The following is a 24,381-nucleotide window of genomic DNA, read 5'->3' as shown; positions in this document are numbered from 1 at the left end:
TTGCATTTTCCCTCGCCCTCTGTTCCCTTCCTTGTGGCCACAGATGTGGTCCAGCTGAGCGATGAAGGCTCCAACTGCAAAACCCCAGCCGAGCTATAAAATTCCACATCCCGTCAAACGCACTGTATCGACAGGTAAGAACCAGAGTTGAGTGAATGTCTGAGCACTGAAGTGAATACCTGTGTATTCAATTAGAGCTTCAAAGCAAATAGCAATCTAAAGCCTAAAATATCCTAAAGTTTCACTGTAAAATACAATCAGAAGCCAATTATTTGTCTGCGCTCTAGAGGGATCACTAAGTCATCTAAAATATAAAATTCTGCTGAAAAAGACATTCAACTCCAAGCAATGGTAAGGAGCGGTTAATCGTATAATGACCGCTTTGGCTCTTTTGCCCAACCGCATCACCCTACTTCGTGATCCCCATCTGAGTTTGACTGTAAATAAGCCAGCCGACCAAGATGCACAACCAATTCCTAACCTGACCACTCATTTGTGTTCCGCATGACACGAGCAATGCAGATACGTGCAACACGCAAGCCTGCTGAGGAACATTATTCTAGTTGTTGAGAAAATATTTTCGTTTCAAATAATTTTCCACCACCCGGAATCCCCCAAGGATTGGAGGAGTACTTACAGGCAGAGAGGCCAGCCTCTGGTGTGCCAGCGCGTCCAGAGCAGGCCCCGGGTGGGCCAGGCCGTGTGGCCCCAGCTTGGCCCCCTCGTCGCTCTTCTCCTCTTCGCGTCGCTTCAGGCAAGCAGTCTTGGGGTTCAGGTTGCGTTCTGCACACACACTCTGCTGTCACTACACTGCTCAGTGAGGGATTCGACGCTACGGCGAAAGACAACGGACAATGCGAAGGAAACTACACAATCGCAATGCAATCACCTGGAGCACATCGCGAGAGGTAAGAGAAAAACGATGTGGCCCCACCAAGCTGGGCATCATGAAATGTGTTAGCCTTGTTTTCTTGCTCTCTATTACTTTTTACTTCCTGGCGGCACACATTTCCCAATAAAAAACCGTTTGCATTTGCTGGCAAAAGGTCTTTGCCATTCACTGACACTTTTACACTCCAAATATTCTTGGCGAGTGAATGCGCGAGGGTGGTTGCCAAAGTCGGATGCATTAGGTTAGTGGTGCAGCAAAGCTCTAAACCACGTACGCATATATGCAGCTGTCAGTCGAGAAGGCCCTACTACAACTGTGCATAATACACAGGCCATCTAGCCAATCTGGATGCAGCACGATACTGCATTTCATATCAATGATTTTGGCACAGTAGGCCAAACCTATACCAATCTCAGTGCATTTGATGCTGAATTGCGGCAAAGCAATGGTTAGTGCGGTTACCTGTAACTTATTGCCACACTACCAGCACAAGTCACACTCTGCGTGACAAAGCATGAAAGCATGGAGCTTGGCTGGTTTATGCTGTTGAATATCCCCAAATCAGCCCAGGCTACAAGGGATGCTGTAGTGGAGGGCTCTGGACGATTTCAACGTGATTTTTTTTTTTTTCTTTAATTATGCTGACATCCTACAATAAATGGCAGCGTTGCGTTTGGGTGCGGCCGGGATCAAACCAGGATCTACCTGCTTAGTAGTCAAACGACGGTTACGAATGCCACACACTAAATTCAGTGCTCTCTTGAAGCCTACTACAGTCAAACCTCGTTAAAACGAAGTCTTTTTTTTTTTGCGTGGAAATTTGTTCATTATATCCGATATTCGTTGTAAAAGTACCCACACAAATTCCTACAAAAAAAGTCTGCTTATAAACCCAAATAAAGGCTACCCTAAAATGGAAAGCACCGAGTTGAAAAAAATGCGATTTTTTTTCTTTAAAGCGTGGTATAAGCATGCAACACCTCACCTTCCATTTTGCACTGCAAAGCAAAAATGAGCATACAAATCGCGATTTTGGCCACGCGAAAGAACTGATTTATTTAAAAAACAAAGTAATCTTCATTTGGCGGCACTTCACACTATTTGATAGAATAAATTTCTCAACGAAATCGACACTGTGCAGCGCTTTCCCAATGTCAGCTGATTTGGCCACAGGTAGCTTCTCAAGGCACCTCTTCAATTTCTTCGCCATATCGGCGGTCTCGGTGCTGCTGAGAGCTCGCTCTTCGCCTTCTTCACTCTCATCGCTGCTCGTAGCATCATCTGTAGAAAGCAGCTGATCAACAATTTCTTGGTCGCTCAATTTGGGCGCCACAGCTAAGTTGTCATCAGCAGCAGTGAAGTCCTCGAACGTAACATTCGGAACCGCCAGTTGACGCCATGTCGTCTCGTCAAAATTTTCCACTTCACGTTCAGAATCGTGGGCGTCGTTGGGCTGTCTCACTGGCGGATGGGGCTAGGTCAGCATTGACAAAGCAATTTCTTATTGTCGACTGTGCCACTTACAGCAAGTCCAGCGTTGTTTTGAGTGAGTCTTATGGCCGTTGATATGCCCCTGTCTATGTCAAATACGAGCTGCGTAACCAATTGGTTTCGGTAGCAGCATTTTAGTGAGCGAATGATGCCCCCGTCTAATGGCTGCAGAACAGAGGTCGAGTTTGGCAGCAAGAAAACTAGGCAGACCGCTTCAAGTGGTACAGACACCTTATGGGCAGAGCAGTTGTCCAATATAAGGAGCACTTTCCTGCGCTGTTCTGCCATGTCTTTGTCGAGGGCCTTCAGCCATGCTTCGAAGAGTGACGACACCATCCACGCCTTCTTATTCGAGCGATAGTCCGCTTGGACATTCCGGGCTTTGCGCAGGCACCTGGGGCGAGCAGATTTACCAATAACAGTTAGCTGCCTTTTATCTGACCCATCCATGTTGACACAAACGACTGTGACATGGTCTTTGCTTTTCTTGCCCCCTCGGCACAGTTCGTTCTTCGCGGCGAGTGACTTTTCCGGGAGCAGCTTAAAGAAAATGCGCAGTCTCGTCCACGTAGACATCGCGCTTCTCGAAGCCTTCCAGTTGCATGCGGAAGCTTTCTGCCCACTTCTCGCAGTCAACGGCTGCTTCTTCGCCCGACAATGCGTGGCAAACAATCTGGTGGCGGTCTTTATATCGCTGCAGCCAGCCACTGCTTGCATAGAAGTCATCGTGGCCTAAGACGCAAGCGAGACTTCTTGTTTTCATTTGAAGCACGGCACCATACACGGGCAGGTTGCGCGCTCTAACGTCCTTGAACCAAGCGAACAAGGCATCTTCAACATCCTCGTGGTGACAATACCTGAAGCGCTTCCTGTTGTTCTTCACGGTGCTAGGCGCAACGCCGAAGTCTGCGGCAATCACTTTCTTCTGTCGACCGCCCTGAATATTTTTATCTTTGTTTCAAGAGAAACTGCTTTGTGTTTCAGTGCCGCCAAGTTGCAAGATGACGCCACGACCTGGAGGAAAGGGAGCACATGCGCGGGTCGGCAAAAAGTAGCGGCAGGTGCGCGCGGGCGGTGGTTTAATCACATGCCGGTCACATGCCATGCAGCCGTTGATGCTAGATTCATTCCCGGTCCCTAGATGGCGTGGCATGTGAAAGCGCGGGTGATTCAAACACATTTTAGGCGGGGGCAATTGATAGAACTGAAATTTGGCATTCTTTGCGGATTTTGAGTCGTGTGAGTGCGAAATATGCTTTATTATAACCGATTTAGTGTCACATTTTCAATTTTTCGTTTCGTTATAGAGATAGAACTCCCATAGAAATAAAGCACAGCCAACCACTTTGCTTTTAGTTTGTTATATTCGATAATTCGCTATATCCGTGTTTGTTATAACGAGGTTTGACTGTACTAAAAAACTCTTTTTACGGAGTGAAAAATTTTGTTGTAGTTGACCTTAACTTACGATCTGTGATAATTGTCAGTAAAGTAACACAGCTGTTAACCAGCCACTAGCAACCTGCTTTACTCCAGGTGATAAATGCGCAGATTGCCATCCTGCCGTATATCATCCATACCTTCAATATATTCGAAGAAATTGCTGCGCCTGCGCTAATTCATTGCAAAAATGTGTGTTGCCGCATAAAGAAATGAAAGCGTAATTTGAACAGAAAAATGCCGGCTTCATACGAGGGCTGCACCCCGCCAACGCCACAGAATAAAAAGTACAGCCCTTATACAAGTACATCCGGCATTCCAAGCTTTCGCAAGTCCACAAATTCTTTGTTCGAAACACTCTTGGCGAGCTCATCCAACTACATGACATGAAAACCTGAAAAGCTCAAATCCTGGATCAAACGACATGCTAGTTTCCGAACTGTCGGGCCCCTCAGCCGTTTCTGGACGTCAGTGTCGTGGGCATGCGCAGAAATGGCGAGTAACGTACCCCTGACTTGCTGCTCCAAACTTGTGATCACCTCCACTGCTTGGTGAAGTATGTTAAGCTTGGTCTGGGCCTTGTCAGTCTTCAGGTGCATCATGCACATTCGGCCCAGCTCCTTGAACGCCTCGTTTATGTCCCGTACGCGTATCCTGCACGCATTGCAAATAAAAAAAAAAAGAAAGAAAGAAATGTTACGCTCGCATCCGCGGACACTTCTTGTTGCAGCCAATGGCAGCAACCATGTTGAAAACACTGGTCCGTTCGTTCAACACTGGTTTCAATACCGAGCTTTGCTAGAGCCAATTAGACTAGCACGGAAATTCACATGCAAGAAAATGGACACCATCTTCACAGTGACAAGAAGACAAGAGTCCAAAATCCCATTTGCACATTTGTAGTAAGCATTAAGTTGCTTACCTTTCCCGTGCATTGTTCGCCTGTCTCCTCTCCTTCTCTCGCTCTGCCTTGATTTCCGGGGGTTCATCCTCATCTCCAGACCTGCAACGAAGTCAGACGTGCCAATTGCGAGTGAGAGGAGGGCACCCATTGCTATGCACAATGTTGATAAATGTCAGAGTTCCCATCAATTGCTCACACGACTATGAAGAAATACTTAGCATGGAAGTTATAGGAAGCGTAAACAAACACAACTGAGATTTGTGGCTCTGCAAACTGAAAACGCTACATCGTGTGCTGAACGGGAGTAACGGATATACTGCACAATATCCCCTTCAGGTTTTAAGCGGAAACGTCTACCTGCGGAGAAATTCCCTGATGGCATCTTTGTTCATGCGCAGGACAAAGAATGGATGACGGATGAGCTGGTGACAGACTGGTTGAAGTGTGTTTGGGAGAAGCGACCAGGGGCGAATCTTGCGACGCATTCTCTACTCGTCCTAGACAGCTTCAGGGGGCACCTGACAGAGAGCGTGCGGCAACAGCTCCGCGCATTTAACACGGACTTGGCTGTCATACCTGGAGGCATGACCGGCATGCTTCAGGCTGGACGTCTCCGTAAACCGCCCCTTTAAGCGTGGATGTGGATTTCGCCGTGCGTACAGTGAGTGGATGGCAACGGCCCTCCACCAGAAGACTCCAACCGGCCGACTGAAACGGACATCGCTTGTGGCCGTTTGCCACTGGATACTCGAAGCATGGGCCACGGTTTCGTTTGAGACTGTGGAAAAAAGTTTCAAGGTGACAGGGATATCAAACAGGCTGGACGGTATGGAGGATGACCTCATCTGGGACAAGGACGAGCCTGAAGCCCCGATGAGTTCGGAGGAGGAGGAAGACGACGAGGAGGAGTGATGTTTTGGACACCGGACGAGCCTGAAATCCCGACGAGTTTAGCGGAGGAGGACGAGGAGATTTTGACAATAATAAAGGCAGGTACCACCGCAAATAATTTGCTTCGCTGTCTTTTTTCTCATGTAATCGCCGCACCCCCTGATTTTCACCCCAATCTCGGAAAAAAAAAGTGCCGCAATTACACGCGTGTATACCGTATGTTAACGTCCTCTAGCGCGAGTGCCAGTGCTGATGCTGTTCTCCAAATTACGACTTTCCTCCTTTCTTCCACTGGCATCTATGCTGCATTTGAAGGTGCACAACCAAGAAAAACGAAACTGCCCTAGTGAAACCTGTGCAACACTCGCACTGTTTTGCAAACAAGATCAACTGCATCATAATTTCTAGTTTTTTTTTTTTCCCCCTATTGTACCGTGCTCAATGACCCCTGTAGCCACTACACAACATTGGTATTATAGCGCAGTGACGCAACAAAATCCACAAACATGGACGAAGGATTACCGAAGGAAGCACAAGGAGCAATATCTTACCCGGTAAATGCATCACCATGGCCGCTGTTACTGTTGTTGCCAGATGCTACTTGCCAGCGGCTTCTGCAATCAACCAGGAGAAAGAGAAAGCGTTGTGCTCAGTTTTACAGTTCACAAGGGCTGAAGACTCACAAGAGCTGATGACTCTGAGCACTAGTCATTGCTTGAACGTTACTCAGAACAGAGAAGGTGCTGGGGCCTCACCTTGACCGCTTGCTGGCTTTTCCCCCAGAGGAAGACGTGGCAGTTGGGGTGGTCAGGCTGGCGCCCAGGGGACCCGGGGAGTTCGGGGGGCTGATCTTGCTGTGCTCCAGTTTCTCTGGTTCTTTGCACTTCTCCACTTTGATGCCCGGGCTGCTGTCCACTGCTCACGCAGGAAAGTATATGGTCGCGCTTATCAAAGCATGCGCATACAGCTACCAACCGCATCTTCACACTTGATCATTTAACAAAACCGCGAACCTTGTCACCAAGTTTTCATCTCTAATGTATCGGCAGCCTCATTCCAGGCGTTCTTTAGCCAGTATTACAGTGACACGAACAGCCTTCGGCTATTTGACAGGGCCACAGGGCCATTTCATAATTTGAACACTTTTTCTGGCCTCCGAAGGCCAAACTAACGAGATTTTACTACACCCTGCCAATACAGTCTTCAACACAGATCACCTTGAAAGAAAGCCTCGTGACGCTGCAATAAAAAAAACTCTGCAATCTGCCATTTCTTAAATAAGTGGCATGCTTAGGAACCTTAATTTTTTTCGCTCCATTGACAAACAGCGTGAAAAATACCTTTGACACAATTTTTGACACAGACTGGCAACACCAATAATTGAAGAGTACGGCCATCTGAATGTGGAACAAAGTAAGAAACAGCAAAAACAAGAAAAGAATGCAGTCTACACTACAAGGAACCAAGATATTTGTTGGCCTGTTTTGGCGGCAATTTTAGCAATTGAAGTGACAGCCAAGTTATTTTATGAGTTAGTAAGACATAATGCGACTCGAAATCGCTGTCAGCATCAATGGGTACTGCAACTTTATTAGAGCTGCCTCTTTTCCTGAGATTCAACAATACGAAGAAAGACTGTGCACACTTTTTGAGAGACCACAAAACAAAACTGGCTACGGGGCAGTACAGTGGCCACAAGTAATGCCTCCTGTGTTGTGATGTACCACTGACCTGGATCTTAAAGGCCAACTGTGACAAACTTTTTCGCTCAGGAAAAGGCGTTTTCTAGTTAGTACATCAAAAGAGGGCACTAAAAGCGAAATTCATCATTCGTAAAAGAAGCGAGCATTAAAGGAATCGCTCACAAAACCGTCATTTGTCGAAAAAAAAAAAAAAACTGGAAAAAAAGGGCAGCCATTAGCAAGAACCAAAAAATGATGTAGAAACAGGTGCAATGGGGTTTTCAGGCGCTGTAGTTATAGCACACTGGCGGCATGTTGCTTCTAGCATAAACCTTAGGAAGTGAACAGGGTTTCTATTTGGGCGTTATGAGAGAGGCGAGCACAGACCGTATGAATTCACAGCATTGCGAACGAATGAGAGCCAACCTACCATAATGTGCAGGATTTTGGCTGTTTGGTGTTGCCAGTGACGTCCTGCTCCGCATGGAACTGTCCGAGAGGGCAGGTGGGCTAGCCTGAAATGGCAGACACATCACGTTTATAAATGTAACATGCCTTTTAGTGCACACTAAGAACACAGAAAGGGCCCCGGACCATGCCCCCACCTAGTCGGAGTTTGTGTATCAACCAACATCTTGAGCACCCTCCCATCCACTGTAGGACAAAGGCCTCCTCCAGTGACCTCTGGTTAGCAAGGGACAACTATACAGTACAAGAAGGGAAAAAGAGGGGAGTAAAAAAGTAGGCAGCGCTCACCCCGTGTGCATCTAGGGCAGGCATGCCCGGTGAAAATGGGTGGCCGGCTGTTAAGGAAGCCAGCAGCCCATTGGAGTGGGCGGCCCCGGGCGTGAGCCCCAACGCGGGCCCCAGGCTGGGTCCCAGGGAGGCGGCACTCTCCGCATGTGTCCGCAGGATGCTAATCGCATCGTCCAGCCGCTCCTCAAGCCCACCCCGTGATTGCTGCGACACGCCGGCACAATTGATCAGCAGCAAGTCGGGGCAGCACAGTCAGCCTGTCTCTTAAAAGGGACACCGAGCACAGTTCCTCACAGTTTGCATTCTCAGAGCCAATCGACTGGCCTTTTGTGGCTTTGAAGACGTTCCTAGAGCACCAAAATTTGCAGTTTCAAAATGGCAGTGTTTGTTCCCATCACTCAATTAACAGTAACGACAGTGAAAGCACTAGAGATTTCATGATGCCTGGATGGAAATGGATGGTGGTGTGGTGCCACCTCGGGTGTTTACAAACACACAAGAAAAAGGAGCCCAACAGTATTCCAGTTTGCTCACAAAATAAATTAGGATGCGGTAATTGAACAAAATAAGCTAGCCTCAATTTCCCCACCTATTTATGCACTGCCAGGCTCATCTGTCATATTAGTATTAGAAATCAGAATGAGTTGGCCAGTGTTAAATAAAAAAGAGACACATTCTCGTACTCAAAAACAGAGGACAATGGCTCTGGCAACACAGATGCAGGCAACTAAGAGGAAAAAAAAACAATACAGAAATGCTGCTAACACAGCCACTTAAGCACACCATTAAACGAGAACCGAACTGTGACTAGACAGGGCACAGAACAAGCTATTTCAAGAAAGCATGATTAGAATAGCTGCCCTAAAGGCAGTGGCGAACAGGATAGAGTAGCAGTTGACGTTTGCAACGTGACACGATGACAGTGCACGGCTGTAGGACAACAGATCCATAAAGGGTTTCAAAAACAAAACGGACTTCGAAACAAAAACACAAAACAGATGACACAGACATGCGGTTAGTTACCTCAACACAGTCTTCGAGAAAATGAAAGTCATCGTCACAACCGTCACCCAGTGCAGGATGGTGCTATGAGGGGGTCAATAGAAATGCAGTCAGATCATGCAGGAGTTGGAGCATGCATCAAATAAATAAATAAACAAACTGTCACATAATTTGGTCGCAGCTGTACTTGTTAAAAGTGATTTTTCCGAAAACCAGAGTGCCTGCTAAATTAAACCCAAACCCTGCTTTGCTAGGAGTACCATTGAGCTTGGCTGCTTTCTTGCAATCCGCTGAGCAATCTAATTTAAGCTCAAAGGACCGTTTCTCCGCGGGTCATCTCAAAATTTGCGTGAATAAATACACGGCAATGAAGAGTCTGTGGGACAACTTGTAACGAAAGGTAGAGGCTGTCCCTACAGTTCTAGATACTGCCTTCGGGAATACAGTCGCTGTCCGATTTTTTGGAAGGCCGGTTTTCTAGAACAGCCTGATTATTTGAACTCTGCCATGACACCATCACATACTCCATAGCGTCAATATGTAACACCAGCAAAAATTTCGGACAATTGAAACTTTTTGTAGCGAGAGCTACACTGGCCACAGTCTCGCCATTTCGCCGTGCCTGTCTGAAGAGCGAAAAAAGAAGTCGTGGGAGGCGGTAGCTGGCAGCTGACATGGCCGAGCACTAACTAGACGTAGGGCTTCCTGACATTGCGTTTGGCAGGAGCTGCGGGCCTCTACTTTCATATGGGAGGGTGACATCACAATCAGCCTGCCAAAAAGCTTGCATTCACATTATTCCTAGGCTACGCAGGTACGTTGATATGGCTCGGTTAAAGTGGGGCTTTATATGTTGGCTGGTAGCTTATGCTATCGCGTGATTGAGAAGATGGGAGTAAAAACAGAGAGAAAGAGGTGCAGTAGTGGAGGGCTTCGGACCATCGCCTCATCGCACTCTAATGGTCAAATGTGCCCCCTATGGCATGAATAAAGCTGAAACCATAAAATACTATGTGCAAAAGCCGTCTTTTCTTTCAAGCCGAACCTATGCACAGCCATGAAGATTGCTCTTGCGTAACTCCGGGTTTAACCACTAGCTAAACCATAGCAAACTTTTTTGTTCGATTTTCCGGACTTTTTCTCTTGATCGCAGGTCAAAAGGATGCCAGTTTCACCAGCAGCTTTCCCCTTCAAGCAATTCTTCGGACTACCTTCTTGTGGCCACGTTTTGGAGGAGACACAAAAAAAGAAAAATGGGAGAGTTGACAGTAGAAAGACACTGTGTGCGTCGAAATGTTCTATAGTCCTAGCATGCAGGTTATGTGGGCACAAAAGAACTGGAGGAAGAAAAAACGAAGGAGAGACCTCCCTCTTACTTTCTCTTATCACCCACAGTACATAATGCAGCACAGCTTTAACAGCATTTTCGATAGCATCATGTGTGGCTAAGCAGAGCAAGTAACTCCAGTGAAGAAAAGACCTGCAAAATAAAAATGACATGCATAGTTCCAGGGTGTCCAGCAAACCACTATTTTCAATATCCCCAACTTTTCCAGATTTTCCCTGACTATTTCAGTTCAAATTCCCTGACGAGTGAAGAGGCTCAAAGATGTAGCTGCTGATGATAATGAGCATAGACGAATAATTCCCAAACAGAGAGCTGTTTATTAATCATATTCAGCAATTTACAATAGTAAAAGGCTGTTATTAGTATTAATGGCTGGTAAAAACATCAAAAGTGCACTGGAAATGAAAAGCGCACTGATGCCAGCCTCAACAGAGCTCTTTGATGCTACCACTTGTGAGACTTCCTATTGACCCCATGTACCAAAAAACAATGTTTTTTATTTGTCAAAATTTGGTTGTATATAGGGTGCATCGATGCAAGGCACCCTAGATGCATAATAGTGGCAGCACCCGTGCACATTAAAGGAAACTGCGTCTAAGTCGGAAACTTTCAGATTGTTGATAAATGCGCAATCACCTAGAAAACAAAATTATTGATGACTTGCAGTAGAGAAAATTCTTAAAGATAACAGCCGTAGATTTAAGGCGAACGCGAGTTTTAGAACCGCCAAAAATGGTCAAAAATCGATTTTAAGACAAACTCACTTTCAGAACGTTTATCCTTTCGAGCACCTGCACTGTAATTATTTACGCTGAATTTGGTAAGCAAATGCGATAAAATCGGCTTTCAAAATGTCACAGCCACTACGAAATTCCCGCACGCGCCGCGGGTATAGTGCTCTACCACGGGCGTTGTAGCTGGCCGATTGCCGCCATCTTGGGCTTGGTTTGAAGCTGTTAGCTTTGTGCGGAATTGGCGCCATCTCAAAATGGTTTCGCTCAGGTGAACTGGGTGCACGCCGGTTTTCCGAAGGCCGTCTATGGTCTCTGATTAGCTCGCACACAAGCACTCTGTTCAGAGTCTCCCATTGGCTGACGTGACCGGCGCGTCATACTCTTTTTCTTTCCGTTTTCTGTTCGCCACCGTCACTGCTGCTTCGTGTGCATCTGCGTCTGTGCTCGTGTTTCTCGACGCACCGCTTTGTGCAACTTTTCCTTGCAATCGAGATGCCCGAAAACAGTAGATAGTAACCATGCACGCAACGAGCCTTTGGAAGCAGTAAGAAACAGGCGTGGAACAAAAACCAGATGACGCCGGCCACAAGCGTGCCGCCGGAACCTGCGTTACAGCAGATGCAGAGTTATTAGTGAGCAGGCAACATCAACCACGCTGCCGGATGACGACATCACGGGTTCAAATTACAGCGTGAATTGCATCCCGGATCATGGTACACGGACGCCGCCGCCGCGTACTACTCTATGGCGGAGCCGGCGCAATATGTTGAGTGGTCGGTGCAAAATCCGTTCTGTCAGGGAAGTCAGAGACCCAACACGACTTTCACCTCGCCATCAGCGTGGAATTCGACGCCAGTACCGAGTTCCGTGATTGTGGACACGAAAGTGTTAAGCAATTTTATCGTGCACAAGAAACGCGGAACCTGTGGCGAGATCGTGAAGACGTGAGTGGTCAACCGTTGGAGTGTCACAAAATGGACCTTTTCAGGGCCACACAAAAGTTTGTCATGGTGGGGCTCGGGCCTCTTTGGCTCCACACCGGATGCGTTAGCGTCGAAGTAATATATCTCTCTTTGCAGCGTGACCGCGCGCTTAGCACAAAAAAAATTAAAATTCACTGCAGAATATATCGTCCCATTTTCCCTGACTTGGCAAAATTTTTGATGGTTTCCCTGACATTTCCCTAATTTTTCCCAGTGCTTGAAATTTCCCTGACAATTCCCAGGCTGCTAGACACCCTGGTTTCTATCCCTGCGTAAGAAGTCGAGAATAAATTTGCAAATCGAGAAGTAGAACATTCTGCCGGCATAATTTTACGAAAGCAGGTGCTGCAGCCTTACCAGCTGGTGCATTGTGGCTTCCTGGAAACCAGACGGAGGTTGGCCCGACTGCGCATTATTCCTTGGCCATTGAGATACCGCTGTAAACAAGCGAGTGAAGGACATGAGAAAAAAAATCAGATGACATAACAGATCCCTGAAGCATTTGTACGTGCAAGATAAAAAAAATATACGGCGCTCGCAATGACTACACCTCAGTGTGAGCTGAAAGCCTAACGGAAAAGCAACAGCCAACAAACGGAAAGTGTCGGGTAAATGAATCCCTGTTTTGTGAAGAAAACTTTGTTGCTGCTCAAAAGCAGGAGTAAGCAGGATGAAAAGAGGAAGTCGGTATAAACACAATGTTTTCCCCTTCGGGTTAACTCAATGAAGACTCCCTCGCACCAATAGTTCTGCTGATCCAAAAAGCACGCTGACGGCAAAACTTGTTTGAAGCCACTCTGAGTAAGAATTTCCCGTTGAAAATGACGAAGGAAGCTGCTACTAATACTAGATGACGCAGATGCGGTTTGCACATTCCCTTTCCTGAAACACACAGCGTATCCCCTACGTACTGTGACTGTAAACTATATATGCCAATTTGGCCCACAGCCACTCAGTCTCCTTACTGCTACTATTACTATTACTGTTACTGTTAGTACTGTTACTACTGGCCCTGTTTCCTGCTCTCTTAGTACAGGCATTCCAGTACATATGCAATATATGGCAAAGCAAAATACCACCTGCAACTCATTTAGCCTGCACCCATGTTTTCTAAGCAGGGATCTCCGTGTAACAAGGCACTGAATAGGCACTCTGGATTGCCATGTTTTCGTACATTTTCAGCAGCCTCGGTACATGAGCACCTGATAACATGTAAAATTCCATACACGCGGGTCTAAACATGGTTCCTTAAGTAGACAACCCTTTTCCTGGAAGTTGCATCTATCTAGCACCAAACACCAGTGACAAGTCACCAGCTAGCAGTTCGAGCTTAGAAGTGGTATACTGACCACAAAGGGGAGGAGGAGAACTGACAGGTGTGGAAGACGTCGATGAAAAACTGCTCCCTGGGTGTTCGGCTGAATATATCTGCTAAATGCCGAAAAAAAAAAGAAAAGACATTGGACGTGTAAGATGTCGTTCCATCATGAGTCTGAAAACACGGCACAAATGAGTCTGCGAAAAACACACGCTCGAAAGGGGCATTCGATAATAAAAAAATAGTGGCATTATTCTTGCAGGCCTTTCCCTGCTATGACAGCATTAAGAGCTCCAGTGGCCAATCAACCACGAGAGCTAGTGTATACATGCATGTAAATGGCTGCGTCTGTGTAACAGCTGTGCACCCAACTTGCAGAGGAGGAGTGGCTGCATTCGCTCAAGCTTTAAAATTATATGAGGAGTTGCAAAGCCGAAATACTCCTTTCACAGCAGGGCCCTTGTGATGTATGCCAACGCCCTAGCCACTGCTTTGGGAGCCTCATAGAGAAAACGCAGATTTTGCCACTGCAAACCCTTCTAGAATGCTGTGCCAGTAAACAAGCCACAACCAACTTCGCTTGGTTTAGCTTTTACGGGCTTCTTATCTAATGGGGCTGATAGCATTGGTGCAGCCGTTGATGATAATGCTGGCGACTGCAACGTGGATGCAAGCTCTGCCAGGAGTTTTTTGCACACTCAGAGACAATTTTTCAGGAAATACGGGGCCGTTCTGGTACAATAAGAAAGTGCAGTCAAGATTCCCCGAGGGAATCGGGCGAGTTGGCAGAGATGAATAGAGCATGTTCATACACTTGCTACCTTGGGGCAACACATATACAAGCACTGTGTGCGCGCTGATGCAAAGACTAGAAAAGGGCCAACGCAACACTAACAGTGAATGTAGGCATGAAACACCAAAAGCAGATGGCCTGACACAAGTCAGTTAACTGGTCATTCACACTGAAAAAAAAAAAACAAACAATAGAACATTAAGGCACTGACAAAGGAATATAGGGCAACAGGTCGCCGACTTCAACTGGTTCTTTTATTGCAGAGCAACACAATATAAATATAAATATATATATATAGAGAGAGGAGAAAAGTGGGAGGGAAAACGTGGAGAAAAGCTGCTGAGTTTGCACGCGACAAAAAGATAACAAAGGTGAAAAAGACATGTGATAACAATGTTGTACCAGGGAACGAACAAAAATGGAAGTGATAAATGAAACCGATAGACAGTAAACGAGTAACAAATAACATTATGCATGACAACATGCAAACCAAATGCAATAAAAGAGCCAAAAAGGCCATTAAAAGGAGAGGGATGAAATATAACCAAGGCCAGAAGAGCTAACTGCAGCTGGGCCAAATAGCATCAATTCCAAATTTGTTAGAGCTCCGAAAAAAAAAAAAATAAATAAAAGATCAGTTGAAGTCAGTGCTGTGTCATCCTATCTTCCAAGCTCTGTCCATGTCTCAACGATGCGCTGTTTTTTTTTTCTTTCTTTTTTTTTTTTTTTTTCCCCCAGGCACCTTGCAGTGGGAGACAAGTGCCAAGCAAATAAATTCTGCCACAACACAGTCAATGCTATTGATGTAATCCTGTATAAGCTGCTGCAGCTGTGCTTCTTTGTTACACTCCTTTTCTCTGCAGAAAAGTCTCAACACAGCTGATTAATAACTTTCCTGCAAAAATTGAGTTGATTTAAGGAATTTTCTAAGCAAACCCTATAGATGCAAAACGACAGAAAGCTGTCACTTAATATTACAAGTGGCAGCATTTCATCATCGAAAGCAAGAATCACTGAGATGCAGAAACGCTGCTGAGGAATTGAAGCCAAGGAAAGTGTGGGGCTGACCGATGCGAGTGCCTTGCCCAGGGTGTCCCCCGTCTGCGAGGAAGCCGACGGAGGGTGTGCGGAGGAGTTGGCGGAGGTTGCAGCAGGTCCACCTGATGTCCGAGACGACAAGGCGTCCGCCGTCGTGGGGCCGGGAGAGGATCCTTGGTTGGTGCTGCCTACTGTGGTGCTTCCGCTGACAGCACTGCCTGCCGTGGGCGTCGGTGCTGCCGCAGGCGCCACGGTGCCACTGTTCGTGCTGCCCGCTGCAGCAACCGCCGTACTGCCGGTGGCACCGCTGCTGCCGTTGTTCTGCTGTGAAGAGTAGAGCGGGGAGGCACCAGCCCCGCGGAAGCTCGACATAGGGGGCAGGCTGGTGGGCATCAGGCCGGTGGGCTCCTGGCCTGGAGACACTGCACCATATGCCTGCATACCGCAAAGCCGCTGTCTCAGTCTGCACACTGCCCGCATGAAATCTGAGCTCTGTAGAGTAAGAAAGCAACTGTACTAAAAAAAAAAAAAAGAATTCTGTGAACAGGCCAAACAATATGCATACTCATATAGCCATAGAGGCTCCTTCTTGGAGACCTCGCAACCATTCATTGTGTATTTCAGATAAGGCTGTTTGTAGTTTAGGCCATCATATGCTTCTTCACACATCGTCAACCCGCTTCTATCAAAAGCCACATTATATCTCAAGAAAATTAACTTCTACTGGACATCATCGGATTAGTGGCCAGGGTTTAAACAGCTCTTGTCTTCTCAATACACTAAGCTGGTGTCTGTGTTTTTAAGCTCTAAAGGCCCCAATATAGTCCGACGTTTTCGACGCGACTCGCTGAGTCGGCGACGTCGGCTACGACGGGTGCGTCAAAAAACTGCCGCTTCTACAGTCTGGCGCGGCTGGCGTGCCCGGTGCCGCGTCGCGCATGCGCACAAGACGACCTCGGGGGCCGGTACGTTTTCGGTGTGCATTTTCGAGCAGACGACAGGTCACCTACAGGGACGAACTGGCTGCCTATCGAGGCACTAATTATTGTTGTGATCAAGGCAATGATGCGGTGTGTTTACTGCGAATGTTCAAATGGCACAAAGCATGTACAGTCAGCCGTGGAGACGTCCAGCCCAGCAACGGTCTCAGCCCGCGTCGACGACGGCTACAGACGGAATGATGATTGTGTACGTGCGTGTTTTACTGAAAACTAATCATAATTTAGGTATCTGTACGAATAGAGAAGAGTTATACATTACACAGTAATGAGGATCACTTTTTCGGCCAGCCGCAGTTTCTGTAGAATTCCATAAATTTCGCGAATTCCCTGGCTGTTGAGCCGCTGACGTTCCGTGTGGCCAAATCGAGTACGGCCTTCGATTCCGGCGTGTACAGGTCACAACTCTATGCGAAGCCGCTTCCGCAGATTTTAGTATTCTTCCACTGAATGTACTGCAGATAAGTGAAACAACACCATCGTTACACCTCCTAGAGCAATGCATTAAAACGTGTATGGCACACGCACCGCAGCGAAGAACTCACAGCTGTGCCCGGCCGCTCTACTGACAGTTTGCATCCCAGGAATTTTTCTTTCCTCTGAACGTCTCTGTAGTCAATCCGCTTGGTATCATAGGCCGAGGGCTGCCCTTGAATGCCTTCTAGCAGCTTTTCCGCAACAGTGTCTGAAATGCGCGCGCGGTCGCTGTCTACATGCAAGCCGCCATCTTCACTGCGCGTGAGGAATGCTGGGATGCGTGGCCGACGCGGCTGACGCGGTCGACGAGAAATAGGCGAGATTCTATTTGCACGTCGGCGACGTTAGGCCGCGTCGGCTCGCGCTCGCTACGTCCATCACGCCGTGACGTTGGACTATAGACCTCGGTTTTTCGCCGACGTAACGTCGCGGAGGCCAACGTGCGCGCGCGTGCGTTACGTCGGACTATTTTGGGGCCTTAACAGTTGTCTCATATGACTTCATTCTATCTTTTTTTCCTGTTCTCAGACTACACCTGCAGCTCCTCACGACTACATGGCTAGGATTCCACTCTGCACTGCCAAGGCACTCTTGAAATGTGAATCCTGCTGCTGCTTTAGCAACGTAAAAAGAAGGAAAGCAGCAGCCATCGTTTATGCTTGCTGAGCATGAGCAAATATGACACAAAATAAAAGATAACCCCCCATGTCATAGGCAAACACGAAGACAAAGAAAAGAAAAGACTAGACGTTTAAAGTAACAAGAGCACAGCTGTAGAGTGCCACCAGAGTAGCCAGAAAGATTGTTTCCCGACAACATGAGACTTCCAAGATGGCCGCAGGCCCTCTGAAAACTGGGCTGGCAAAAGACTCACCATTGACTCGGGAGGGAGGTGCATGGAGGAGAAGGCAGACGATGTAGATGGCAGGTGCGAGGTCTGGTTTCCCAGGTAGGAGTATGATGAAGGTTGCAGGCTTTGGTTTGAGGACCAAGGGTCGCCTCCGCCATGGCCCCCATCTGCAAAAACAGGGTGGCCCGTCAAAACGCTCAGTCAGTTTGCTGTTTCGCACGGTTCAAAGCCCACGTCATGACACTCGGCAATGTTCTATTAACTGTGCAACAGTTGGTGTAAATTTCTGTGATTGAATTAAGAAGTCTTCATCTGGCTGAAATATTTCATTTTATGCTAAATGAAGCATTGAAGTGTGTTTCATGGCTGGACCTTTGTAGACATCGGCCCTGTGCTCCTGCTCCCACTTCAGCTCTCTCTCTCCTCCACAGGCGAGCACAGAATGAGTCACATAAAAAAAAAGCTCTATGACACCTCAACTTTAGTTATCACTCACAGCAACCAAGGATCAAAACGGTGCTCTCTCAGTCTGGCAGCTACATACAAGCAGCCTGCTTTCAGTAACCGCAGACTTTCTCCCAGTTTCTTTAAATTGGCACAAACCAGAGAAATTGTGTCTAAAGATTATGTAATGGCAAACTTTATCATGAAAGCTAACCACAATTTCAATGCTTTTCAATCACATCTGGTGAAGATCTACAGTTGGCATGGAAAGACTTGTTTATCATGAGCAGAATCATGGTGTCAGCAAAAAGCTGACTGTTATATGCAGTATTCATGCTTCAACCACAAGAAATGAGCTGAAGGAGCAGAGAACACTCTTTCAGTGGGTTAACCTTCTAATGGCGCATTAAGTTAGGGGGACGAGAGCAGAGGCACCGAGCAGTACAGAGCAGTACAGGAGCACACCGAGCGAGGGTGTAACTGTCCTCCCAAGGGAACGCTCTCTGCGTGTCAAGAGCAGTGCGCCATGACCATGTGCGCCATGACCATTCTCCGCTTGCCCGCAGTGGCGGCAGTTGCAATCCGAGGAGAGTCCAACAACACTCCGTGTAGAACCGCTTTTTTTGTATGCCTTTGTTTTCACAGTGCCGCTATCTGCCTCCTTTGGCCCTTTTGACGCCAGCAGCGACTCTCAAACATGCATACAGCCCCTGAACAATGCTTTCCGCTCACCGAGCGCCGACGCTTTGCAGCCGCCATTTTGAGCGTCGCCGACTCAAGAGAAAAAAAGAAGAAAAAAAAGAGATGGCGTGGGTATGACGCTTTATGCCATGTGACTTCCTCTACACTCGCTTTAGACGAGGAAGCAGTCGGGAGTCGGGATTGTCTGAGAGCACTTTCGAAGTGCTCTCGAGTGCGCCTGCTCTCCCACTCGAATTCGCCATAAGAAAATTGCTGCTCCCTATCGAATGTGCTACACTCAGACGGAAATAAAAGAAAGCAGCAAACACTCCTCAAAGAAAGCCTCGACGCCAAAGGCATCGGCCACATCTATTTGATGAGTTCCTGGTGAATGTCCCAGTATGAAACTGTGTGTGTGCTTAGCAGCTGCCTCTGTGAAATAGGATTAATCGTGAATTCATGATAACCAATCAATGCCTCCGCTTTTTTCCCCTGGCACATTGGCACGCACAACATAAGGGAATGCTGTAATTATTTTTTAAAAATGTAGTGAACAGAGAATTGAAACATGCTAATGCAAAATCCACAGCTCAGCTTTAGAAAGACAAAGCAAGTCATCATAAGTACTGCATTTTCTGGTCTATAAGACTTTTTTTTTTTTTCACAAAAATTTTGGTAGTGCGTCATATACAAATGTGCAGAGTGCCTTATGTGTGCGTGTGTTTTGCACAACATTCACTGGTGAACTGTATCGTTGAATGGTGGTGGTAGCGACTTCTCCTAGCATCCGTAATATAAAATGACAAAAGATGGCAACATCCATGCTCTTCGGCCTTTGCACACTGCCAAGGCAAGTCGACTCACTTTTCCAGTTGTGATTTACAACATTGTTTGGTGGCTACTGCATTAGTTTTCCACTTGCTTTGCTGCGTGCATTAGAGCGCCTGAGCGCATTGATTGTGAACGTGAAGAGGATGTCCCAGCACTGCTGCGAGAAGTCTGTGAACTTATTTTGGTAACACATCCAAAGATGAAGCTTAAGCTTTGAATACTAATAAAGTGCTGATTCCCTCACCATGCGAAAGTATTTTCGAGTGCAAGCGCTGCCTCTTTTTTTTTTTTTCTATCATTCGCATGCAACAAGTTTTCTTTCAGGCAAGACGCACATCGCAATGCTCGTGCAAGCATGTATAGTCAAGTTCCATTGCCCTAACCTTGGTAAAATGAAGTGCGTCTCAAAATTGAGAGGTAGCTCTAAATAAGAGAAGTATGTCTTACAGACTGCAAAATATGGTAGGGTGCAAAATCTGCTAGATCAATTTTTGCTCAAACATTTTCTTCCTTAAAATGATGTCTTAGACGTGAATCAGCCCATGGTGTTTGCTTATGGCTGCTAAATATGTTACATTTGAATTTCTGCACGGTGCTGTTTCGGTTTTGGTTTTATCAACCAAATGAATGCTTCACGCAAAAAGCAGCCTTTAAAACTGACCATACTGCATTGGCAACTATGCTTTAGCTATACTAGCAAGTTATATGTACCTTGAATTAACCCTTTGGCTGTTGAATATTAAAAAAAAAAACTCACCCCCAATGTCGAATTTTTTTAAAATGCTGTACCCGTACGGCAAAAACAGTCAAAAGGTTAATAATTATAAGCGAACGAGCACATAGGATATGTTGAAAAAAGAAAGAAAGAAAGGCATGAAAAAAAACTCTGTTACCTGAGAAGAACACTGGCGAAATCAATATTTGACATTAACTGTTGCCATATAAAACATGCATCAGACTGACATTTGAATACACTGCTGTTCCTACAAACAAACATCACCAAACTAGAAAAAGTATAGCCTAAATTGGTAAGGTTCATTCATTATGCTTATAACTGCTGCACATCCCCAACCTACCTGATGCAAACTTGGAAAGCCTGGCTTCGAGACATTACCAGGAAAGGATAAAAATCTTCTGTTCACTTTACCATGACCAATTGGGAATTGACAAATACTTTAAATTGAAACCGCTAATCCGCACACAACACGTTCCTATGACCCTAAGAAGGTTAAAGAATATACTCCTGTAAAACACTGCTAATGTTGTGCAGTGTAAAAGGGCATCTTCATTCCGCACCGCACAACATCGAATAAGTTTACTGCACTGTTTTTACCAACTAGTACTCAGGTATTGGCATCAAGTTGGGTTGCCTTTGAGTTCTGGTGCAGCACATTTCTTTGTAAATTTTTTTCTTTCTTTCCTGCAGACTAATTCACTTATCCTTGGCCTAACGTGGTTTTATGATGATTAATTATGTTTCCATGCATTTACTTATCTTTTTGCTACGATCCTCTGTATGCATTGTACGACTACCCCTGCCTAAAGCCCGAGACTCGGGCTAGCAGCACGTTTGTAAATAATTACTAATATAAAAATAAATACTGACACAAAGGTTAGTCTTCTGTTAGCCCTGCAACTGAGGTGAGATTGCAACGACGATTCGTTTATGACTGCCCCACCATCCAGCAGGCGACAACACAGCCCGATATGTGGGGCCTGCTACGACTGGCAAGAAGGGGTAAAGAGCCCACTGGTACTGCAATCGTGTAAAAAGAGGTTTTCCTGCTGCAAGATGCCAACAGAGCATCATTAACGCAAACACATGTTGTGACGCCGACACAAATAGCAGCAAGATCAAATTGATTCTCGCATCTGACGCTTCCATTTATGTCTAGGACAACACTAAAAACTCGCTGGAGCACAACCGTGCTGTGGAGCTACATTCGACAATCTTTCACAGCACTGAAGAGAAGCAAATCGATATCACACAAGTGAGGCCGTGGAGCAACCGAAGCCCTAAAGTCCCCAAAGAAACGGCCACACAGTTGCGCGCCAGTCGGCAGAAGATGGACACACGTGAGAACAGCTCTGGATTCTCTTCTATAAGACACCCAATTTTTTCTCGCATGTTTTCTTGTTTCCAAATGATGCATTAGGTAATAGTATACAAGGCTCAGCATATTCATCTAACTTTCTATCCGAATTTCTTTTTGATGCTTTCCAGCTTTGGTTTTATCAGTCGAACAATGGTTGTGATGTCAAGTTGGTGTTTAGGTCAAGTGAGACATAAGTTACACAGTGAATTAAAACTATGTATCAGTGATTATATTAGTTTGTTTCTTACTTTACATGACCTAAACATTAACTACATTCAGCAGCCATCGTTCAAATCATGAAAAAGAAAACATCAAAGCTTCAAAAAGAAATATACTTATTAATTACTCTGCAGTCGCAGGCAAATAGCACATGATGATCTATGTATCCCAATGTCCAGGGGTTCCCAAGCTTTTTTGCCTCAATGAACCCCAGCAGTGATCTATATGTGCCAGGGACCATCATGTGCCAAACACAAGTATGCTATGTGCATCTTCATTTTTTTTTTTATGGCAATGTCAGAAATTTCTATAAAAAATTTGAGAACAATGAAAATCCAATGTAGACCATTATCTCCAAGCAGAAGGCATGTATAGGATGAGATGTGTTCAATACAGAGACATATGAGATACTTTCTTAGTTCCACAAGCTTTGTAGGTGACATCAGAACAATGGCTGATTGTAAGCATGGAAAGCAATCTGCAATAAGAGGTTTCTCACCAATAAAATAAGGCTCCCCATAAATGCCTGGTGGCTTTGGAGAAGGGTACCTTGGGGAGTCCTGGTCAAATCCTTCTGATGCGTAAGGCTGTAAAGAGAAAAAGAGAGAATCAGTGAGAAGCTCCAAGCAAAACGCGGCCATAATAAAAAGAGAGAGAGAGAGAGAGAGAAAGATGGGTGGATGCAGTGCGCAATTACAAACAATGAACATTGGCACTGACATAACGTCACGCTGTGCTGACAAGTGGGGTCATACTGGCAGCATGTGGATGCACATGCACTCAACTGGTTGAGCTTTCTAGCCTAGCTCTAAATACATTTCATCCCATTGACATCACAGTGATCAGTAACAAGTGGCACAGCACTGTGCCACTTGTCATGGCTGCTTGCTGTCAAATGGATGCACACACACTTGACTGTCCATCATCAACCACCATGCACCTTCCTGGCTTAGCTCTAAACATATTTCGTCCCACTGACATCATGTTGAAACCTAACGACAAGTGGCATAGCACTGTGCTGACAAGTGGAACCATGTATACATGCACGATCTCCACCATAAAGCTCCCTGTCCTAGCTGTAAATACATTTCATCCTGCTGACATCATACTGAGCCTGGTCCCTGATGACAAATAACACAGCGGTGACAAGTGGGGCCATACTGGCACCCTGTTGAAAAGGGGCAGTATACCGACAAACAATGAGGTGGACAAGATGAGGCTTGGCATGAAGGACACAGGCTCATCTCCCAGACCTTGAACATTTAAGATCCACTAGGCATACATAGAAAATCGATGGGAGACAGCTACTATCAAAAGCCAAAGTGCTAAGTGATCACGGCGGATGACAAAACATAGCTTGGTTGCCACCCTTACATTTTTTTTTTTTTTTTTTCTGAAGTAAGACGACTTCCCGCATTTCTTGAGAAAACGTACGGTTGTGAGTCAGCGCATGTGTTGTCTGTCAAAGGTTTTTGCGTCCGACCCCCCACACCACTTCCTTTGTTTTTTTTTTCATCTTTAACACAATCTTTTACCGACTAAACAAAACGTCAGTATATTACTTAAAAACATACACACTTCGGTTCGTCGGCGACATTAGAAAAAAATATAGGTTGTTATTAAAATGAATTCCCCCTCCCCTCCCCCCTCCCCCTTGCGACCTAAAAAAACGGGATCGCCAGGACACTAACAAAGCCGCCAAAAGTGGCAGGAGCAGCGCCGAGTTCTTGGAGGCGGCAAAGACGCGATGCTCCGGAGCAGCGCGCCTGGGAAAATATACACGGAACGACCGAGCGTGCCGAGAGCGCCGTAAGCAACCCTGGACTCAGCCGTGGGCTCGGCCCATTTGTGTATAATAAACACAACGGCGCTCGCGCACGTTCCGCGGGGCGACGCGCACCTACGCGGCATCGGCGCAGCGACAGTGGACGCCCTTTGTGTACCTCACACCCCCTTCGCGCCTGCTGCTCCCGGAGATGTGTACACATGGGTGCAGAAGCGGCAGCACATGCGAGCGAGACACCCAGCGTTAAACGCAACACTGTCCTCCCTTATTCGTCCCTTTTGGAGGGGGGGAGACACCCTCTCCCCACCCCCGACGATGGATCACAAAGACGGCCAGGGGTACACCCCAGCTCCAGCAGCTGTCTTGGAGTGTGCTACGAATTTCCTGAACGCGCAAGTGGCAATATCCCCCGCCGCATAAAACATGAAACCACAGACCACATATGCATCGAGCGAGAAGTCCGCAAAAGAAGGCCGACCATCTCAGCCTTACAAAAGAGTTACGCACATCGTTTCATAGGAAAATGAACACCCGACAGCGAAGCAGCCGAAAAAGCGACGAAAGGTACCACTTTGCAAGCGTCTCGGTCGAACGTATCTGGGCATTTGTATGTCCTTTTCTAGTCCTCTTTGGAGGCGGCGTCCTAAAGCGATTACTAATTTAGGCGAAACTATCGGTTCCAAGGGCAAATGCGATCTGCTCGCTTATTTAGCAACAACTTAGTTTG

The 24,381-nt window shown here is 46.4% G+C and overlaps 1 protein-coding gene across 3 annotated transcripts in view; it reads right to left on the bottom strand.

Annotated features, from left to right (window-relative positions):
* The window catches only part of da (transcription factor daughterless), a 127,492-nt gene that overhangs the window by 5,493 nt on the left and 97,618 nt on the right, over positions 1-24,381 (bottom strand). For 2 of the 3 annotated variants that reach the window (XM_084607250.1, XM_084607252.1), the window contains 12 exons: positions 22,368-22,455; positions 17,622-17,764; positions 15,303-15,707; positions 13,473-13,554; positions 12,481-12,560; positions 8,057-8,260; positions 7,731-7,815; positions 6,374-6,533; positions 6,170-6,232; positions 4,746-4,826; positions 4,332-4,477; positions 638-783 (listed from right to left, as the gene is read on the bottom strand). In XM_084607250.1, coding sequence (XP_084463376.1) covers positions 638-783; positions 4,332-4,477; positions 4,746-4,826; positions 6,170-6,232; positions 6,374-6,533; positions 7,731-7,815; positions 8,057-8,260; positions 12,481-12,560; positions 13,473-13,554; positions 15,303-15,707; positions 17,622-17,764; positions 22,368-22,455 — 1,683 coding nt within the window. The remainder of the gene's footprint in view (positions 1-637; positions 784-4,331; positions 4,478-4,745; positions 4,827-6,169; positions 6,233-6,373; positions 6,534-7,730; positions 7,816-8,056; positions 8,261-12,480; positions 12,561-13,472; positions 13,555-15,302; positions 15,708-17,621; positions 17,765-22,367; positions 22,456-24,381) is intronic. The other variant, XM_084607251.1, reaches the window with a different exon arrangement.

Source organism: Amblyomma maculatum, chromosome 6 (assembly GCF_055883805.1).
Source record: "Amblyomma maculatum isolate TAMU_Amacu chromosome 6, ASM5588380v1, whole genome shotgun sequence".
Taxonomy (NCBI): Eukaryota; Metazoa; Arthropoda; class Arachnida; order Ixodida; family Ixodidae; genus Amblyomma; species Amblyomma maculatum.
Note: the sequence above shows the minus strand (reverse complement) of the source record. Positions and strands in the feature narration are given on the sequence as shown.